The following is a 19,538-nucleotide window of genomic DNA, read 5'->3' on the forward strand; positions in this document are numbered from 1 at the left end:
GAATCTGCTTCAGGTCTTAAAGGGTTAAGTGATTATAAGTCCCAGGATGTGTTTGTGAAAATAATAGTCACCCTGTCACCCATAAGAATAAGTATTGGCCACTGGTATACAGTAATAAGTAACACAAGGTCACCTCACTGAGTGGTGCTTGAGGAATGAGAATCCCATCAAATAAAACCCTTAACATGCGGTTCCTTTCTGTATTGACGCGTATAGGAGCTGTGTGGTTGGACGCGAGAACACCATGCTCGGCAATATACCTGACACTCAATCTCTACAAGTACTGTATGACCAGAGAGAACCAAGTAAGAGTCTATAAGAAAATAATATCTTGGTCCACACGCACACACACACACACACACACACACACACACACACACACACAATTATACATTATTATACATTTTAATAGTAGCTGGGTAAAAGATACATCCATGCACATGCACACATCTGTGGGAATTTGACAAAATAAAATATGCGAAGAGATATACCTGTAGGTCTCCAATATTTATTTGAAAGATTAACCTAGTGTCCATGTTTTGGCCATGTCATTATAGGCAAATGATAAAAAAAAAAAATAGCAGTTCTACTTAACTACAGATCTACTCTATTTTCCAAAAAAATAATATTTTTAAACAGTAAAATATTTATCCTGATATCTTTGCAGACAAAATGTACAAGTTTTAATAATGTCAAAGATATAGTCGGCAACTGTAATTAAAATTGAGCGGTTCACTTTCATGAGGTTTAAAAAACTAAGTAGCTAGTAAGACGTTTTGGTAACACTTTACTTAAAGGTCACATCTACAGTATAATGCATTATAATCTCATTTATAATGCATTAGTGCTTATAAGGCATTGTAGCACTCTTCATGAATGTTTATAATCACATATGACAACTTATAACAACTGTTTAACTTATTATAAGTGCTGGAATGCTCAGTATAACTACTGTACCTTAACTTAGTCATAAGTGTCTGTTTTAAGTTATGCATAATTATGAACATTTATAACAAGTATTGTGAAGCATTATAAGTGCATTATAAATAATGCATTATAAATGTGAATATAATACATTATAGATGCAATTATAATTCATTATAGACCCGACCCGACCTTTCAGTAATGTGCTGTTCCACTGGGTTAATAACAGCACTTATAAATTATATATAATGTTGTTATGCATAATTATAAACCTTACAAGTGCATTATAATGCACTATAAATGTGGCTATAATGCATTATATAGACCCGTCCTTAAGTAAAAAAGTATAACAATTTTCTTTTTTATATACCTTGCCCAAACAATGCTAAGATATAATGCTAATCCTTTCACTCCTATTAGGCCCCTGCTCCCCTGCCAACACCCATCTGTCAATGTGTGCATGGCAGCCATGCATGGCCCCCCTCGCTGTGTTGAATCTTAACAGTTCCTTCTTTCAATCAGCAGGATAAGCATAGAGCCATAGATCAGCTCACAGCCAGGGCGGGCTGTCCTAACGCAAACCCACTCTCTAAGAGTAGTGGATACAGACCCCCCCCCCTCACGCCCCCCCTCTACCCCCCACCACACCGCCGGGTCACGCTTTAATGTCATTAACAGGTGGAAGTCAAAAATAGAATACGGAGATGTAAGCAAACAACCCTGGGTGAGCTGCTGTACTGCGTGTGCGTGCATGCATGCCTGCACACACGCACACATTCACGCCCACTTGTGCAGAAAATATGCATCCACATATTTTTGTAAATGTGCAGATGTGCATGCACGCACGCACGCATGCACACACACACACACACACACACACACACACACACACTTCTATTTTAGAGTGTACTTGGCAGTACTTGGACTGACATGGCTCCCAGCTTGCAAACATGCAAAGACATACACATGTGAACACCCACAGGAACACACACACACACATGCGCGCACATGGACACGCACGCACGCACACACACACACACACACCGTGGCACGTGTAATGGCACGCCACTGACCTCCACCCCCTTTCCCCCTCTCTCTCTCTCACACTCTCTCTCTTCGTCTGCACCCCCCACCTGCCAACTCAATTCCTCTCTTCGCCTCGCCCTCTTTCACTCCGAGCAGAGCCACACACACACACACAAAAACAGGTCAGCAACTTGTTAATGTCATTGTTGTGATTTGTTAAGTGGCCGAGAAATTCTGTCAAGCACGTGTGTGCTGCTGTGGCACGTTAAAGACTTTAAAAAAGAAATTGAAGGGAAAAAAAAGGGGGGAAAAGGATTTGATTCATTTCAGCATGGTTTGTGTTGAATAAAACGAAATGGCTTCTGTCCTCTTCTACGCGTGACGTTTGGTCTGAGACGCTTGTTCCTATATCAGGTTGTTTGTGGATTTGCTGCTCAACTTTGGTTGTATGTAAAATGTTGATTATGTATACAAGCAGGGGGACAGTTTTAGTTCCGTCTTTTGCTCAGGTTGTAGAACTGACATTTTTTTAAACAAATACTGTGTGTGTGTATATTATATATATATATATATATATATATATAGTGTGTGTACTGTAGCTATCTCGTCTGTCTCGTCTCGTCTATCTCATATGTCCAAAACCGTTACTTTTCAGGAGTCAAATTCAAAAGCAGCAAAAGAAACAGATCGACTAGCAAAATTTTGTTCATGATATTTTCTGCCAGTGGTCCGGGCTAGATCTAGATCTGCTACTTTTGATGCTTTTGTGTGATGTCGTATCATCAAGTAGGGCATCTATTTTCGGAAAAAAAACAAACACAAAACCCCAAAAGTTAGAATATTGTTGCCCAACAATAACAACTATATGAAGGAGTGGAATTTAAACAAATTGTTACTTCATTATTTGGTTGGAAAGTTTTTAGCTGGAAATGTAGCTTGTGCACATTCACCTTTGAAGCAGTTTGTTGAGTATATGCCTTTCTGTAAACAACTAATTTGACCTGAGTTTCTGCAAACATGTTTAAACCGAGGAACAATATTCAAAACGAGGAACAATATTCAATAATTCAAATCGAGGAACCGAGGAAGAATATTTCAGAAGCTGTGTTTCTCTGGCTAGTTCTGTGAAATATTTGCACAACAAATTTTTATCTATATGGAAGATGTATCGATCCACAGTCATCGCCATGGCCAAAAATTGCCTTATTGTTTCTCAAAACAGGAGTAACAATGAAGAGTATAATAATAACAGCATGGATTTGTGTAGATCTAGATGAATAGAATTGTGACATCACAACCCAAGTGTCTAAATGTTGGGCTTTTTAAGCGATAAACATGTCAAGCAGGACATGAATCAAACTCTCCCTGCGGATTCTGCCAAGCCCGTTCCCTTGGCTGTGCTTTCGCTAGATAGCAGGTAGGGACAGTGGGGATCTCGTTAATCCATCCATGTGCGTCAATAATTAGATGACAAGGCATTTTGATACCTTAAGAGAGTCATGACATGACATGACATGACATGACATTGATGAGCAGTTCTTCTCTCCAGAAGTTTAGCTATTTTCTGCTTGAAGCATCCCAGGGTGCTCCACCAGAAAACGCTGGGCGCCAAGATTGCTTAAACACAATGTGCGGCGTTGAGAAGTGTGAGTGCTCTAGGTCATCTTTACCGTGCTGGCAACATCATCATAGCAATGAAATGCAAATTATTTTTATCTTTGAGTCATTATAATACTGATGCTAGATAAACCCAGGCTTGTTTCCGTTCCTTGCCAACTTGGAAAATAAACAATGGCGGACATTGTAAACAAAGTGGAAATGCACATTTGGAACATGACGACGACAGTATGAAAATATAAATGACATTTCTGTTTAGCTTTTTAACCATTTCCATCCATCCGACGTGTCCACACGTCTTAGGCAATCCAACCAACATGCATTGGACGTGTGTATATATGTCCTAGCGCATCCTCAATGATATCAGGCGAGGGGAGAATATTCAGAATTTTTTCCTTTTTTATTTTTTTTTTATTCTTGGCCACCGTACTTGGCTCTTCAGTCATATTAGCTTACCGTTCACTAGCCTGTTAGCGCGGCAGAAAGAATGCCTCGTGTCTGCTCATCTAGGGCGCTCTCCGTGGTTTTGATCTGATGGATATAGTAGCCCTTTATTTCTGCTCCTCGTCCGCCTCTCGTTCAAAATATGAACTCTTTTTGGATCATGTATCGTATAAATGAAATCGAGAGCAAGGTAAGCTAGCAAAATATATTACTCAGTTTTTTTTAAATCCAGGCACTGATTGTGTTGGGGGTCGTCCACAACAAGCGCTTATAGTGCTTCAAATAGTCTCAATGTCACACGTGGCATTTAAATGATTGTCATTGATAGTGTACACACTTCATACTGAATCTGTATAGAGAGCTAACTTCACACAGTATGTGAAAGATGCTTGTGAAGTTGTGATGAGATAGGTGTGTGTGTGTGTGTGTGTGTGTGTGTGTGTGTGTGTGTGTGTGTGTGTGTGTGTGTGTGTGTGTGTGTGTGTGTGTGTGTGTTTGTTTGTTACTATACTGAGGGTCAACAATCTTCTCTCATGCTTAGAATGTTGTGTGGGTATATAAATTAGACCCAACAGTGCCATGTTGCAATACGTCTTCTCTGGACCTGAGTTTCCTGCAGCCATTTTTAAATAAACCAGTAGTCACCAACCTCGGTGTCAAATGTAATAGTGATTTTAAGATTGATGTTGTTAATGTTTTCTCGTTTTTTGTCAGGTGAAACCTGACTAATGAAAGCTCATGAAATGTAGACGACAAGATCGACACCTAGTCATACATACGGCCTATAGCCTGATTGGCTGCCACACACTCTGCCTAAGCCAATGGGAGTGTAGTATGATTGCCTGACTCCTAAGCTATGCCATACACACCGTGAAGGGCTGATTTCCGCAATGCAGCGAGCAAGCTTTACCACTGCAGCCTCGAAGCGACAACAGCTGCTAGCAGGAAAGCCACAACAAAACACAGTCAATGAACCACGCACAGAACGTCGGAAACGAACACAAACAACGGCCACGAGGCGCGAGGTTGTGACACACAAACATACACGTTATACTAAAATAACCATACTTATTTGGGGGGGAGAGAACACAACGTAGACAAGAACACAACGTAGACAGCGCTTTTTTCACCTGACAAATATCACTATGTGATCATTTCTTGTTTTGTTTTTTAGTATTTTTGAAACAATTGTTAAATCTTTTTTTTTACGTATCATACATGCTTTTATCTCAACCTGTCTCGACGACTGTAATGCACTTTATGTTGTCGTTAGCCAACATGCTGCAGCTTTCGCTGCTGTTTTAAATGTGCTAGAGCACATTTAAAATAATAAAATAAAGTGGATTGGATTGGACTATTGTCCTGGTCCTCGCTGGTGTCGCACATGGAAACTATTGCAGCGCTTGTAGGTTGTTGTGAGCTTGTAGATCTGCATTTCTTCTGGTATTATTATGCAGACGTAAAATCCCTGATGCTCTTATCTGTGTGCGTGTGTGTGTGTGTGTGTGTGTGTGTGTGTGTGTGTGTGTGTGTGTGTGTGTATATGTATGTGTGGTGATAGGGGGTGTACTGTATGTCTAGACACTCTGCATTCAGAGCCTGTGTGTGCATGTGCGTGTGTGCGTGTGTGTGCGCATGTTCATGTGTCCATGTCATCACACACACTACTGGAATGCCATGCAGGAGGTTGCTAGATTCAGGCTACAGGACACAAAGGATTTGAACTCCTCCAAACGCTTTATATCAGGGTTGCCATGGTGGCCTATTTCCCGTAACTTTTTTGTCCAGAGTTGCGGGAAAAATTGGTGAGTTGTGGGTTGTGCTTCATAATTTTTTTTGGTCTAGTTTAAAAAATCACACCTGTGTGAACTGAGTGGTGCACCTCCCCTCTCTCTCTCTCTCTCTCTCTCTCTCTCTCTCTCTCTCTCTCTAGTCCCATAGGGACATTGCTGTTCTTTGGAGTGGTTGCACCACTCAGAAATGCTGTGACTCCTCTAACAAGCCAACATTTCTTTCATGTACTGTATATACTATAATTGTTTCCACCAGGCCGAAGGCATGGGGAGAGTTTATGTTTTGCACTCTGTCCGTCCATGTGTCCGTGTGTGTGTCCGTCTGTCCGTCCATTACCAGCTAATCTCCGGCACCGTTAACCCGATCGATGCCAAACTTTGCACACACTCCCTAGATGCCAATGATGAACCTCTGCCCCAAATCTTCCAGAACGGCCTCTTATAGCACCACCAGGAGGCCGGCTTTTGTAAAACACATTTTTTATATTACTTCTCCAGATTTTGTCCAATAATCCCGCAAATCGCTACACAGTATCTTTATAGTCATGTGCTCAAGACGGATCTGTCCCGATATTTCATATTCCATTCTAATTGGCTAATATTGGCTTTCAAAGTTTGCAGGATTGGCCCGTTTTGAAGAAATCATCAATCGGCCTCAAATCATGAACGTAGCGTGCCCTAGCCCTGTGTGTAATGCTATAACAAATAACCAGAGCATAAATTATTATAGACCTATACTAATTATAATGATATATGCATCTAATATATATTACGGTATATATATATATTTCTTTATTTGGAATAAATATATGAAGCAAGGGGGAAACTGTCTTTCTTCATCCTTGTTCCAAATTAACTACAGGAGCGGTCTGCATAGAAAATAAAGGAGAACTCATTAGACTGAGATTTAAGAAACAAATCATTTATTTTATTATTTCATGCTCTTAAAGTGCTCTAGCGCTCATGGTGAATTTAAAGGTAGCAAATGTTTCGGTCCTGGGACCTTCGTCAGTGCTAGCACTATTTTCTACGAGTGAGCGAGTCTTTTCTATTAGGAATACAGTATACTGTATGGCCATTATTGGGCTTGTTTTGGCTTGTTTTTCCAGGTGAGATTTGGCTTATTTCTCTCTTTTTTTTACTTTTTGGACTCTATGACAGCATCTAACAACGGCCATGTTGGACTATGGGGTGAAAGCTCTGTAAAGTTTCAACATGCAGCCTATTGTTGTGAAGTTTTGTTGTTTGTGATATATATATTTTTTTTTTAAGATATTTTTTTGCGGCTTACGCCTTTTATTGTTTTTTTGAAGGGACAGACAGTAGGCTGACAGGAAACGGGAGAGAGATGGGGGAAGACATGCATTAAAGGCCGTGTTGGGCTCGGGAGTCGAACCCGCGGCACACTGCGACTGGATTACCAGTCGGGTGCCCAGACGGTTACGCCACCGCCTGGGCCTTGTTTGTGATTTTAACCACAAGAAAACCTATAGCATATCCCGGCAAAAGTATAGGCAAATCTACATACAGTGGTTAGCCATTTAAACCCCATGTGATTGACCGGAGTCCCTCAGGGCTCTATACTGGTGTATTTTCTGTTTTCTGTTATTGTGGGGAATGCTTTAGCTGAAAATGCTTTCGCTGTCTGCCTGGGGTTTAAGCGTTTAAGCCATGGTCCTTTTGACTAGGCTATGGAATTAATGTGGAACATGTTATAGAATTTCCTTTCGTAAAGCTTCATGGAACATTAGGTTATATATGTATTAAACATGATACGTATATTACATACTTCTTTTTTTGTTTGTTGTTTCCAGTCTGTAGGAACCATCACCCCACTGCCTCCTGACCCTCCACCTCCATATCATCTCGGTGGATTTATTTTATTATATTTTTTATTTCTCGTCTTCCCACAATGAGCCTTCATTCGGTCGCGTGCCTTCTCTCCCCCGAGCCGCCATGTTTTCCCCGACCTGCCTGAGCCTGACTGACGCCCACCCACTGCTGCTGTCGTTCTCAGAGGCACAGCATCTTTAGTTTTGTAATCCAAAGCAGCATAAATTAGCCGTGGTATTTGTGAGTTATTTTTTTACTGACTCATTCGTCATCCCTCCCTCCTTTTTCTTGCTAATTCCATTTAGCTGGTTCTCTTCTCCTCCCACTCCTTCCTGCATGCGTATGTCCTTTTTTCTCTACGTCTGAATCAGCACCTGAGACCTGCTGACCTGAGATCTGCTCATCTCTTCCGTCCCTCTGTCGTTCCCCATACCTCTCCCCAGTCTGTTTTGAATCTTTGGTATGATTTTAAACCGTTCTTTGGTGCTGTTGTAAAAAAGAAAAAAAAAAAAAACGCTTCCACCCCGACCATGTGGTCGACGTTTTCCGTCCATGATGAGGACGGCCGGACGGTGGGGACGGGCCAGGGCCAGGGAGGCGGTGGAGGGGGGGGCCAGGGGCCCGGCGGCCTCAACTCACTGATGGGCGGACGGGGCTCCAACAAGCGGGGCCGCAGGGGGGCCGCCTCGGGGTCCCACTCCATGAGCGAGGGCATGGAGGGCAAGGTGACGCAGTGTGCTTGTTTAATCACTCTCCCATCGGTGTCCCCAAATCTGTCAAATTATATATAATATATATATATATATATATAATATACACACACATACATATATATATATTTTTTTTTTTTCATTAATTTAAAATTAAAAAAATGTCTACATTTTCAGATTTACAAGCTCACAACCGATGTTGCGATGTGACCCTATGTGAGCGTGTAGATCTGCCATTTTTGTATTTATAACCTTTATAATTTATTTATGTATGAAATTGTGCTTATAATGTGAAACGAGATAAGATCGGATCAGACCAGATCAAGTTAATCAATCTGTTAACAAAGTACAATACACAATATTTCAACTTACAGAGGAACTACCATTGAAATGTCATTTATATCTTCAAAATGTGTGACGGACCACATAAGATATGTATTCTATTCTATTCTAACATTAGATCAAGCTGGCATTCTTTGTGGCCATTGTGGGTGTGGTCCTGATGGTGCTGGGGGTGGGGACAGAATTCTGGGTGGAGCTTGCGCCACCTAAGACCTTCTATAACAACCAGGTGAGTCATGTTGGAATCAGTGCTAGAGAGAGAGAGAGTGTAACCACACCCCCATAGACATCTGCTCTAAGTGAAGCATATTATTCTACTTAATAATCACATTGAATGAAGACTTGAATTCATGGAGATATTGTTGCATCCCTGAGCCAATCATGTGATGACCGGCTACTGAGTCTCTTGCTGACTAATGACCCAGTCATCACATTATTGGCTTAGGAATGCGACAAAGAATCTCCATGAATTCAAGGCTTCATGGGGTGTGTTGACAGAAAATATGTTTTTATGTGAACTACTCCTTTAACACCTACCTTATGAGTTCCAAACATTGAGGGCTCGATTATGCAAGTCATATAATATTACATATAATATTACAGTTTTATGAGCTGGGGGCGTGTGGAATGTCATAGCAATTTTGGGCATGTTAAGAAGCGCTTTCGACACCCCGTGGATTGCGCAAAACGGCCTTGAATTAGTCATGGGAGTGTTTAAGGAGTGTTTGAGACGTACCCAATCAACATGTCCGTACTATTCTCTTTACCAGTCAGCTGATGTCACATACGGAATGCGCACTTTGGGGATCGTGGTATTACATTTCTTCATGCTGGCACCATAGAAGACATTTGGGTTAATTATTCCTATTGCACTGCATGCTGTCACCTTTATGCCTAAAAATAATTTGTTTCTATTGAAAAACACCAGTAAAATTATATTTTAATTTAAATTATAATTATATTATATTTGAAATGAGTAATGAGTTGAATGCGTGGTGCATAATGCTGTGGCCCGCGATGGTATATGGTCTTCGCTCGTAGCATTTTATTGAAGAAGACTTGAATCGGGTGTGATACAGCGTATGAAAGCAAACTTCCCAAGGATTATGGAGATGTTTTAAAAAAAATTAAAGGTTGAGAAATTAAAGAATTATGGGCGTTTCTAATCTCAACATTTTACCAAAAAAAGACGCAACAAAGAGCACTGTTGCAATGTCTCATAGAAACAAGTAAATAGTTCTATAAAAAATAATCCCAAAATAAGCGCATATAACAGGCGTCTGTAACCTATTTTAAATGAAGTGCTATATTTTTTTCTTAGATAGTATTATTTTCTAGATAGTGAGCCATATCCAGATTAATTTTAATGACACCACATTAAAATAAAAAACATTTTGATTGTCCACAAATATAAAGTTCTTCCTTCTTTTTAAATATGTTCTTGCACATTGTTATAATGATCATTATATATCCCCCTGCAGTCAGAGTTCATAGTTTTAATGAATGAATGTGATGCATTGTGAGCTGGTAGATTTGCTATTTTCAAAAGTAATCTTGGAAAATTTTAATTATTACATTTTTTGGATTAGCCGTCCTTAGTTGGGCAAATGCATTCATCTGGGGATCCTTGACATGGGAATGTGCTGTGTGAGGATCACTGGTTTAACCCTCTAACACCCGCATTAATTTCTTCTTGCAAAAAATAGATTTCAACCTTACTACTACTTTGTACTACTAGGACTAAGACTAAAAAATATGTTAAAAAAAATAAAGTTTGATGGGAAATTTATAATAATTATATAATAATTATATAATAATATAATAAATTCATAATTTACATTTTGGGGATATCTTTCACAATAATGAATAAAACATGTTCTAGACATTCTAATGATCACAAAAAAACATATATTACAATTATTTTACCTACTTTTATTAGGGTAAAGGTCAAAAGTCTTAGGTTAAAAAAATGTTCAAATCGCACAGAGTCCAGACATTTTTAATTTGTGTGAATTTCAGCCTCTGTGGGGGGGTATTTATATGCAAATATCATGACCAATGGCATTGAAATGGCATTGCAATGAACATCACTGATGACGTTTAGGTGAAAAAAGAACAGAAAAAAATAATAATAATTAGTAATTAAATTAAATAAAATTGTTGCTAAAAAGCAACGCTGGGTCTTAGAGGGTTAAACAACATTAGGAGAAAAGCCCAAATAACCACTTTAGAAACAAGAAAAGCAACCACAACTACCAATATTTACAAGCAACTTTACAGAAAAAGAAGTCGCTTATAATAAACAGACATGGCAACACTCCAGCAGCCTCCCAGAGCCGCTCAAGTGTAAAATCAAACAGTGCTTTTTGCATTTAAGAGGTGGTCAGACCCACGTCTTATCGTTATGAGTGTTTTTAGGTCAAGGGGCTTAATAGCAAATTGCGCAAAGCGAAAATAATTAACATATGGACACTCCCACAATGCTAAAATATTCAGGAACGTCGTATGCCATAATGTGTGTGCGTTCAACACAGGCCGATAAGGCTTTCATAATACGATTGTGCGCAGAGCGAGGCCAATTTATGTATTACCACATGGGTTTTAGCACCTTCAAAATCCAGCCCTGAGTCTCATAATTGGTTATGTTGATGAGACAAGCGCTACATGAACCACGTCATGGCGTAGTCGTAACTCTCTCTTTCACAGGCTCTGCTTGGAATAAGACACCAGCCCCTGAACTCGCTCAGGGTTTCTAAAGCAATGATACAATCAAAAGGGAGATTTGACATCCTGACAGCTGCTGTTCTTCCTTCCACCACCAGACGTGCGTGGCGGCTCACTATGGCCTGTGGAAGGGCTGCACCAAGACTCTGTGGGTGGCTGATATTGACCCAGAGAGAGAGAGCTGTGGGCCAATCGAACTGCATGGACTCCCTGGAGGTACAATGAATTCATTTATGTGCACCAGTAGTGGAAAGTAACAGTAACTGAAAAATATTCAGTGATTTCACTTAATTCAAATATCACTTATTTTTTTGTTTTGTTGTGATAATCCTCTCTACTATAGAGTGTGCTGACCATATAAGGAGTCCCTCCCTGTCCCCAGTTAACCCCTGGGGGGGAAAAAAACGTAGGTTTCGTTTTTGGCTCTCTATCCTGATTGGATGAAAGGCTTAGGTCCCAGCCAAAAACGAAACCTAAGGTTTTTTGAGTGAAATCACTGAATATACCTTTAAGTGCAGGAGGAAATTCTTAACATTTGCAATAACTGGGAAGGGGGTCCTCTGCAGCCAAATACATGTAAATTCGGGGGTTCTTGACACGAAGAAGCTTCCGAAGCACTGCTCTAAAACAGTGGTTCCCAAAATGGTGTCCAGGTGTCTGTGATAACCACGCGTGCGATATATAACTAACTATTCAAAAAGTTGTCATTTGTCATTGACGGTGCATACTGTGCAGTGCATACTGTACGTGTTGAAGAAAAGGGAAACATCCCTTTAAGCTGTACTGTACTGTATATCTTCTAGAATCTAGTGTTTGCAAGCCCTGCCTGAATTTAGTGCATTTAGAGCAGCTTGTTGGCAGCAATGGCAATGCTATTGATTGTAGAGAAAAGACAGAATCCTTTGAGAGCACAGCTTTGATCACACTAATGAAAAGTGACATGTGTTTGTGTGCCCAAGAATCTACACACACACACACACACACACACACACACACACACACACACACACACACACACACACACACACACACACACACACGGTCATGGTCTAAAGGAGACATTTAGCATCACATTTTATTTAGGGGCTAACTCTAATTACTGTAACACAGTGGAATGCTAATTGGACATGGAGGAATTGGATGGTCACCTTGAGGATGTCATTGATGGAGCATCATGTCTGATGGTTCATGAATTATTAATCCATTATTAATAATAATGGATATGGTTAAAGTGGATGGTGTGAGAGAGATTTAGGCGGAGAAAGAGCACGAGGGAATGAAGGTGTAGAGAGAGTAACAAAGAGGAGGATGCAGGGGAATTTGAATAAGATTTCATCCAGATTGCGGTCCTCACACGGCATAAGCATCAATATTTACACTTCTCTCAGTCTCTCTATCTCTCTCTCTCTCCTGCTGCCTCAATGTTGCCTTAATCATCTACCTCTCTCTCTCTGTCCCTGCTCCCCCCTATTCTCTCGTCCACTCTTTTTTTCCCAGAGTCAAACTGCACCTATTTCAAGTTCTTCACCACGGGAGAGAACTATGTGCTGTTCCACAAGACCACCCAGAAGAGTGAGTCACTCGCATGCTTTCTTGTCTTCTCTCAGTCTCAATCTTGCGATGTCCGTTCGCCCACGCGCTCTCTCCATTTCTCCCTTCCTCTCACCTCAGTGCTTCTCCTTCACCTCGCTCTCTTTGTGTTTCTCCACATACCTCTTATTTATGCCATTTATCTCTCTCTCCTTCCTGCCTGACTCTCCTCTACCCCCCCCCCCCCCCTCTGATTTGTTTGTTTTTTTGTCCCATGACGTAAATCACAGTCAAGTGCACGCCTGCACGGTCATGTGCCCGAGACGGAGATTGATTAATCTCCGTCAAATGAGTGATATCAAAACCGTTCCCATCGCTCCACAGCCTAGATGCGCTTGTTGCGCAATCCTCGGTGTTGCACAACAGTGACACGTCTTCGAAAATGTTCCCTCCCTGTTTAGCCGACAACACCGAAAAACTTAAAACGTTAATAACTCGCAATCTAAATCACCCCGCCTAATTATAAAAAAAGATCCTGTGTTTGACGGCCCTCCGCGGTCCAGTCGCTATAGTCGCGATAGATTTATTCTTACTTCCCGTTGTTGTCGATCGCAGCTTTAGTGTTGGCTATTGTTAGCTGCTACACACACATTCACAACAACATCCGGTCCGTTGGTAAAAGTGGTCCGGGCACTATAAACGATGGGCACATTTTATTAATGGATTAAATAGGCCCTTAAGGTGTTAAGTAAACCACATTGGCTGCTATACAGTCCAGGAAGGCCTAAACACAGGGTGCTGAAGGAAAGCATTGAACACTTTTCCAAGGCCCACAGCAAATGTTCTCTTATAGCGAGAATCACACCGCATACCTCAAAAGAAAGCTTAATTTATCCACTTATTTTTTATTTTACTATCTTCCATTCTGGAGATATTGACCTTTATGTAACACCTGCTTTTGTCTGAAAGTGCTGTTTTTGAACAGAAAGCTGAGATATGGACCGTTTTATGTCACAGACATTGACAGGCATATAAAAATGAACACTGTCAGCTGCCATGACATGATTGTCTACTCTACTGCATCAAAAGAACTGACTGTATGTTCAATATGATACAGTATAATGACATCACTACTGCATCAGAGGTACTGACTGTATGTACATTTTGATATGATGACATCACTACTGCATCAGAGGGACTGACTGTATGTACAATGACATTATGATATGATGACATCACTACTGCATCAGAGGGACTGACTGTATGTACAATATGATATGATGACATCACTACAGAATCAGAGGGACTGTGTATGTAATATGATATGATGACATCACTACTGAATCAGAGGGACTGTGTATGTACAATATCAATATGGTATGATATGCATGCGTGACGGGGACAGAGACAAACACTAAGACTACACTAGACTGACGAAACACTCAACACTGAACACTGAATTACCTGATCTAAACTAATCTAAATAAATCCTACTGCTATACTCTACTACTAAACCTAACCCTGACCGGAAATAAAACTAACGTGTTACGTGGCCTATACTAAACGGACTAAACTAAAACTAACTATATACTAAATATACTACTAATCTAATACTAGGCTACCACTAATACTACCACTAAGCACTACTACTACTACTACTATACTAAAACGGACGGCTATAAACTAAATACATCGCTACTATAAATCTCTCAGGTGTTACCGATGATACTATTTAAAGCTCTGTTCCATTTAGTGTACAGTGATTCTCAAACGTTTTAATTTCAAGGATCCCCATAACTCTCAGAGTTACAGACCTGTGCGGGGCCATTTGGCAGCCACTCAAGGACACTTTGAGACCCACTGGTGTAGCAAAAGTGTTTGACCAGACTGTTCATTAGTATCATCAGTAACACATGTGAAGGAAGTAGGGAAGGGGCCCAAGTTCTTTCCAAAACGGTGTGTGTGCAACTGTGCATAGAACCCATTGCCATATGCATACTGGAATAGTTGTGTGCCGACTCTGTGGAAATAACTTTGACAGTCCGTTAGAATGGTATACTCCGGCAACCAGTGGTTTCTGCTTCTGGTCGACACAATAACAGTGCTGCACTGTCCGGGGCTGACGGACAGATCGGTGAACCACTCAGGGTGTGCGCAAATCTGAGCCACGGCCCTCCAACCTAGGCCAGAAAGGTCTAGCGTTAGCTAGGCACCTAACACTGACCTGTTTTAAAGGTCAGTGTTTCTGGCCACAGTGAGATGTCATATATAAGTATATTAATTATGCTAAACAACGGACAACATTCACCAAACAGTAATTGATGGTCTGGTGTTTGGTAGTTTATATTGTGAGCTTTTCTGTGTATAGGTAAACAGGGTAGACTATCCTTTTAAGAAAGAGCTTTCGGGGTAATGTGAGGTCCATGATTATTTTTGTTTAAGGAGCGCCATTTTTAGCTCCCTTGCTTTGGGTGCTAAAATAAATGACACATGCTGCCTGTACTTGTGTACAACTACTACAACACTATAAACTTAACTAAATAACTACAATTATCTGCTTCTACTGACAATTTATGTTATGTTTGAACTTAAGATATATATTTTTTAATTGTTTAATTATTCATGCTGCTCAATCAATCCATCCACCTGTCTTGTTTTATTCCTTTGGTCAATTTGTATATCAATTGATTGATTGATTGATTGATTGATTGATACAGAATATTACAGTATGTCATCTCGGGTGGAAACCGTCCAAAACGGTTGCTTTTCAGGATTCAACTTTAAAAACGACAAAAGTAGCAGATGGACCAGCTCAAAACACGTCGCTTTGCGCCTCGTTTCGAGCTTGTAGATCTGCCACGTTTGATGCTTTTGTGTGACAGTGTAGTAGGACTGAGTGCTGCGTTCATAAAAAGGTAGAATAAGAGGTTTCTGCCCGACAGCAACTATATTTCCACCACAAACTGAAGAGCTCTTCAGACTACACCTAGCACTTGCCCTAGCCTCGACGATCTTGCAGGCTTATGCAAAGGTTAAAATGTAATTTGATAGCATGTTATGTAGACGCAGATGCCAGGTTCATTGTAATTATTAATTCATTATTAGTGTTGCCGGGGGTGCGTGTAGGTTCTCTGACTGCACCGTGGCGTTGTGAGATGGGCGCCTAAGCGAGCAGCAGTCTTGCTCTGTGCTAAGTGTTTACAGACAGACTGACTGGTTTTCTTGAATTGTAATATGACACATTTCACCGTGGGCAATGTTGACACCGTTCTCCTTCGTCCAGGCATGAACGTGGCGGCGGCCATGTTGGCTCTCTTCAGCCTGTTCCTGATGGTGATGGGGTCCATCTGCATCACCATGTCTCTGAGCAAAGACATCATCTTCTTCCTCAAGCCAGCCTCCTTCTGCTTCATCCTGTCAGGTTAGTGGCATGAACGGTGTGTAGAACAGTGGTTCTCAAACTTTTTATTTGTTTGTGCCAAAGACCCCCACATAGATATGTATTTGACCACGGACGCCCATCTGAAAATGTCTTGTGTTAGGGAGCCCCCAACCCCAGAAGATAAGTTTTATGTAAAAATAATTCACCCAAACATTTCTTACATTTCTTTTGAAAAATAGCAGATATAAAAGCTCACAGTGCAGCACTTTGTGTGCTATTGCTTAATAGCCAACATATAAATGGATGAAGTGGTTCAAATGAGTGCGATGCTATTTTAACTACTTTTGCTGGGGACCCACCTGGACCTCCCCCCAGTTTGAAATGAGAGAGATAACCTGGACGGAGAGATTAAAAGAAATATCATGTGTCGTCATCCTAGTCATAGCAAGAACAGCAGTGAGAATGAAACACTGGAGAGGTACAGATAGAAGTAAAAATCAAGAACAGATGTACAATCTATCAACAGTGAATATGTATTGACAATAATGTACAGTACAGTCTATGAACAATGGGTGTAAGGATGGATATTGATTTGTGAGGAAGGTTGTAATTCTTTCCAGCTATAAAGCCCCTTCTCTTCTCCTCCACACACACACACACACACACACACACACACACACACACACACACACACACACACACCCTCACACACACACACACACACCCACACACACACACACACACACACACACACACACACACACACACACACAGTCTTTGTTCTATCTATGTATATTATTTTGCATCTATATATCTGTCTCCTGTATCAGTGTATCAATAAGCCTCTCATTCAGTCTATCTGCCTTTCAGACTCTCACATTCACACGCACGCACGCACGCATGCACGCACACATTTTATCTTCGTATCCCCTTGGCCGGCCCCCGCACTCTCTCTCTCTCTATATATATGTCTCCTTTTTTCTGGATAACCTGCTGTTCATGTCTCGTAGTCAGTGTTGCCATGTCTGCTTATTAGACTTTGGGCTTGTTTTTAATGTAAAGTTTCTTGTAAGTATTGGTAGTTGAGGGTTGTGGTTCTTTGGGCTTGTCGCTAAAGGTTAGTTGCTTATTTGGGCTTGTTTCCTAATGTTGTATTAACCGATGGTTCTCAAATATGTTCATGTCAAGGACCCCTACATTGTATTTGACCACTGTACCAGCCAATGGAGACCGACGTTGCTATGTGGCGGCCATATTCGAGTCCCAATCTTGCGTGTCACCCCCCATTTCTCTCCCCATTTCTTGTCATAAAAAGCCCCCAAAAATATCTATTCTATTCTATTCTATTCTATTCTATTCTATTCTATTCAACCAGTTCAAGTGGCTGTGTTGCACTGTGCGCTGTGTCCTCTCTGTCCACCAGGGGTGCTGGTGTTCCTGTGCGTGGTGGTCTTCCATCAGTCGGTGCTGGCCTTCCTGGGCAGCGACCACACGGTGCCGCTGCACCACGAGCTCTCCTGGTCCGTGTCGTGCGTGGGCAGTGCGGGAGCCGTGCTCATCGTGGGCGGGATCCTCTTCGCGCTGCTGGCGCTGCCCTACAGCCCCTGGCAGAGGTGTTTCCCCGCCAAGGAGAGCGCCACCGCCAGCTAGTGGTGTCGGAGGTGCTGGCGTTTGCACTTTAATACTGAAGCCTTCCACATTCTACCTATAGTGGGACGGTGGATGGTGGAGGGGGCGGGGCGGGGGGGGGGGGGGGGGTGGGGGGTGGGAAGCGGTAGGGGGGAGGTGGGGGGTAGGGGTTGGGGGATGGGGTTTCTCAAAGGCGTCTCAGCAATGAGGTCCTCCGTGTCGGATGTTCTTAAACGGATTCTGGTCTCCAGTGTGACGTTTCTTTAGTATGTACTGTAATTAGTATTTATTTAGCATAAGCCAAGGTTCGCCACACTTTGCCTAGTGAGGGCCAGATGCCTCCGCATAGCTCCGTAGGTGCGGGCCGTAGTTTTGTCGTCGACAATAAGCTGAAGTTTGAACGACTGTTGCCAAATCGGACTTTCAACTTGCCAATCTTAGTTGAATAAGAAACCCACACATCTTAAGATGTTTTGATCACATTCATTTTTTACATTTTCAAAGAACATTTTCAACTCTCAAGCGTTCCAACCATGAACATTTTGAAACAATAATTTTAGTACAAGCAAAGGTAAAACATTCTCAAAATATAAGCTGCCATCTGCTACATCTTTACAAGATTATGATGCAATATGGTACTGACTTCAATAGGTGATAGTGTTGTTATGAATAGACCTTTCAAAGTAATTTATGATTCGGAAGTGTTTCAATACGGCTTTCTCTTGATGGCAAATACAACTGTTAAATGGGTTGGGTTAAAGTTAAGCCAAAGTGGTGGAGAAAGGGATGAAAAGAGGATACTGTGTGCTTCCTTTTCAATGTCTTTCACACAATTACAGGTGGATTTTGACAAAAACATTAGCCAAAGGGCCAGACAGGAGGTCGGACTGTATCCGTTGTTTTCCTCTGATCAGAAAGTCATATTATCAGAGAGCCGGTCATTTTAAATCATTTGTTTAACAAAAGCCAAAGTGAGTGGCCTCACTCCATGTAGTTAGGGTAGCCAAAGCTGTTCGGCAGCTGATGTCAGACCCAGTTGCACGTGGTTGTCGCGAACCGCAACAAACGCTCTACAAGCTCACAGCGCTTTGCGGCTTCATGGCAAAGTGGTATATACAGTGCATTGTGCATTGAACTGTTGCTTTAAGTCTGTATTGACGCAGTGATGATCTCAGTGCTGAGATGTGTTCGGGAAACCTTTGTCCTGTATTGTCTTATTAATTACCACTCAGGTATTGGAGTCAGTTCATTGTCAATTCATTCAAACTACCCCCCCCCCCTCCCCCAAGTAAAAATAATGAGTTGGCTGCATAGGTAGGTTTTCGACATTTCTGTTGAATCATGACACCCAACCATCCCACCAACAATAGGAGAACAAGCAGTTCTTGGCAACTTGATGAAAGAGTTTGTTGTGTCAGTTGACAGTTGTCTCTAGAATAATAATTGATTTTCTACAACAACTAAAAATAACATTTGAGGTGACTGAATTGAAGATTAATTGAGCCCAATCCTGAACCCTTGGGTTGAGAAACTAGTGCTATATTCAGTTTTTCACTGATGTGTGAAAGACAGCAGAGAGAATAT

General features: G+C 41.4%; 1 protein-coding gene across 2 annotated transcripts; it reads left to right on the top strand.

The window, feature by feature from the left end:
* The first annotated feature begins 218 nt into the window (after positions 1-218).
* On the top strand, positions 219-18,058 carry LOC310872838 (voltage-dependent calcium channel gamma-6 subunit-like). 2 transcript variants are annotated; one of them, XM_083785009.1, is made up of 7 exons: positions 219-305; positions 7,619-8,362; positions 8,808-8,918; positions 11,512-11,629; positions 12,911-12,985; positions 16,227-16,364; positions 17,749-18,058. In XM_083785009.1, the coding sequence occupies exons 2-7, from the start codon at positions 8,168-8,170 to the stop codon at positions 17,973-17,975; spliced, it is 864 nt and encodes a 287-aa protein (XP_083641135.1). In that variant the 5' UTR covers positions 219-305; positions 7,619-8,167; the 3' UTR covers positions 17,976-18,058. The 2 variants fall into 2 exon arrangements, with proteins under 2 accessions (XP_083641135.1, XP_083641134.1); XM_083785008.1 differs by lacking the exon at positions 219-305 and adding an exon at positions 2,047-2,132.
* Positions 18,059-19,538: the final 1,480 nt, after the last annotated feature.

This window comes from Protomyctophum parallelum (assembly GCF_964188405.1).
Source record: "Protomyctophum parallelum genome assembly, chromosome: 1".
Lineage (NCBI taxonomy): Eukaryota > Metazoa > Chordata > Actinopteri > Myctophiformes > Myctophidae > Protomyctophum > Protomyctophum parallelum.

Excerpts from the sequence above, each read along its gene's own strand:
- LOC310872838 (XM_083785009.1), top strand. The coding sequence starts at position 8,168 with ATGTGGTCGACGTTTTCCGTCCATGATGAGGACGGCCGGACGGTGGGG. Across the intron at positions 8,363-8,807 it reads GCGAGGGCATGGAGGGCAAG|ATCAAGCTGGCATTCTTTGT; the intron begins GTGACGCAGTGT and ends TTCTAACATTAG. Across the intron at positions 12,986-16,226 it reads CCACAAGACCACCCAGAAGA|GCATGAACGTGGCGGCGGCC; the intron begins GTGAGTCACTCG and ends TCCTTCGTCCAG.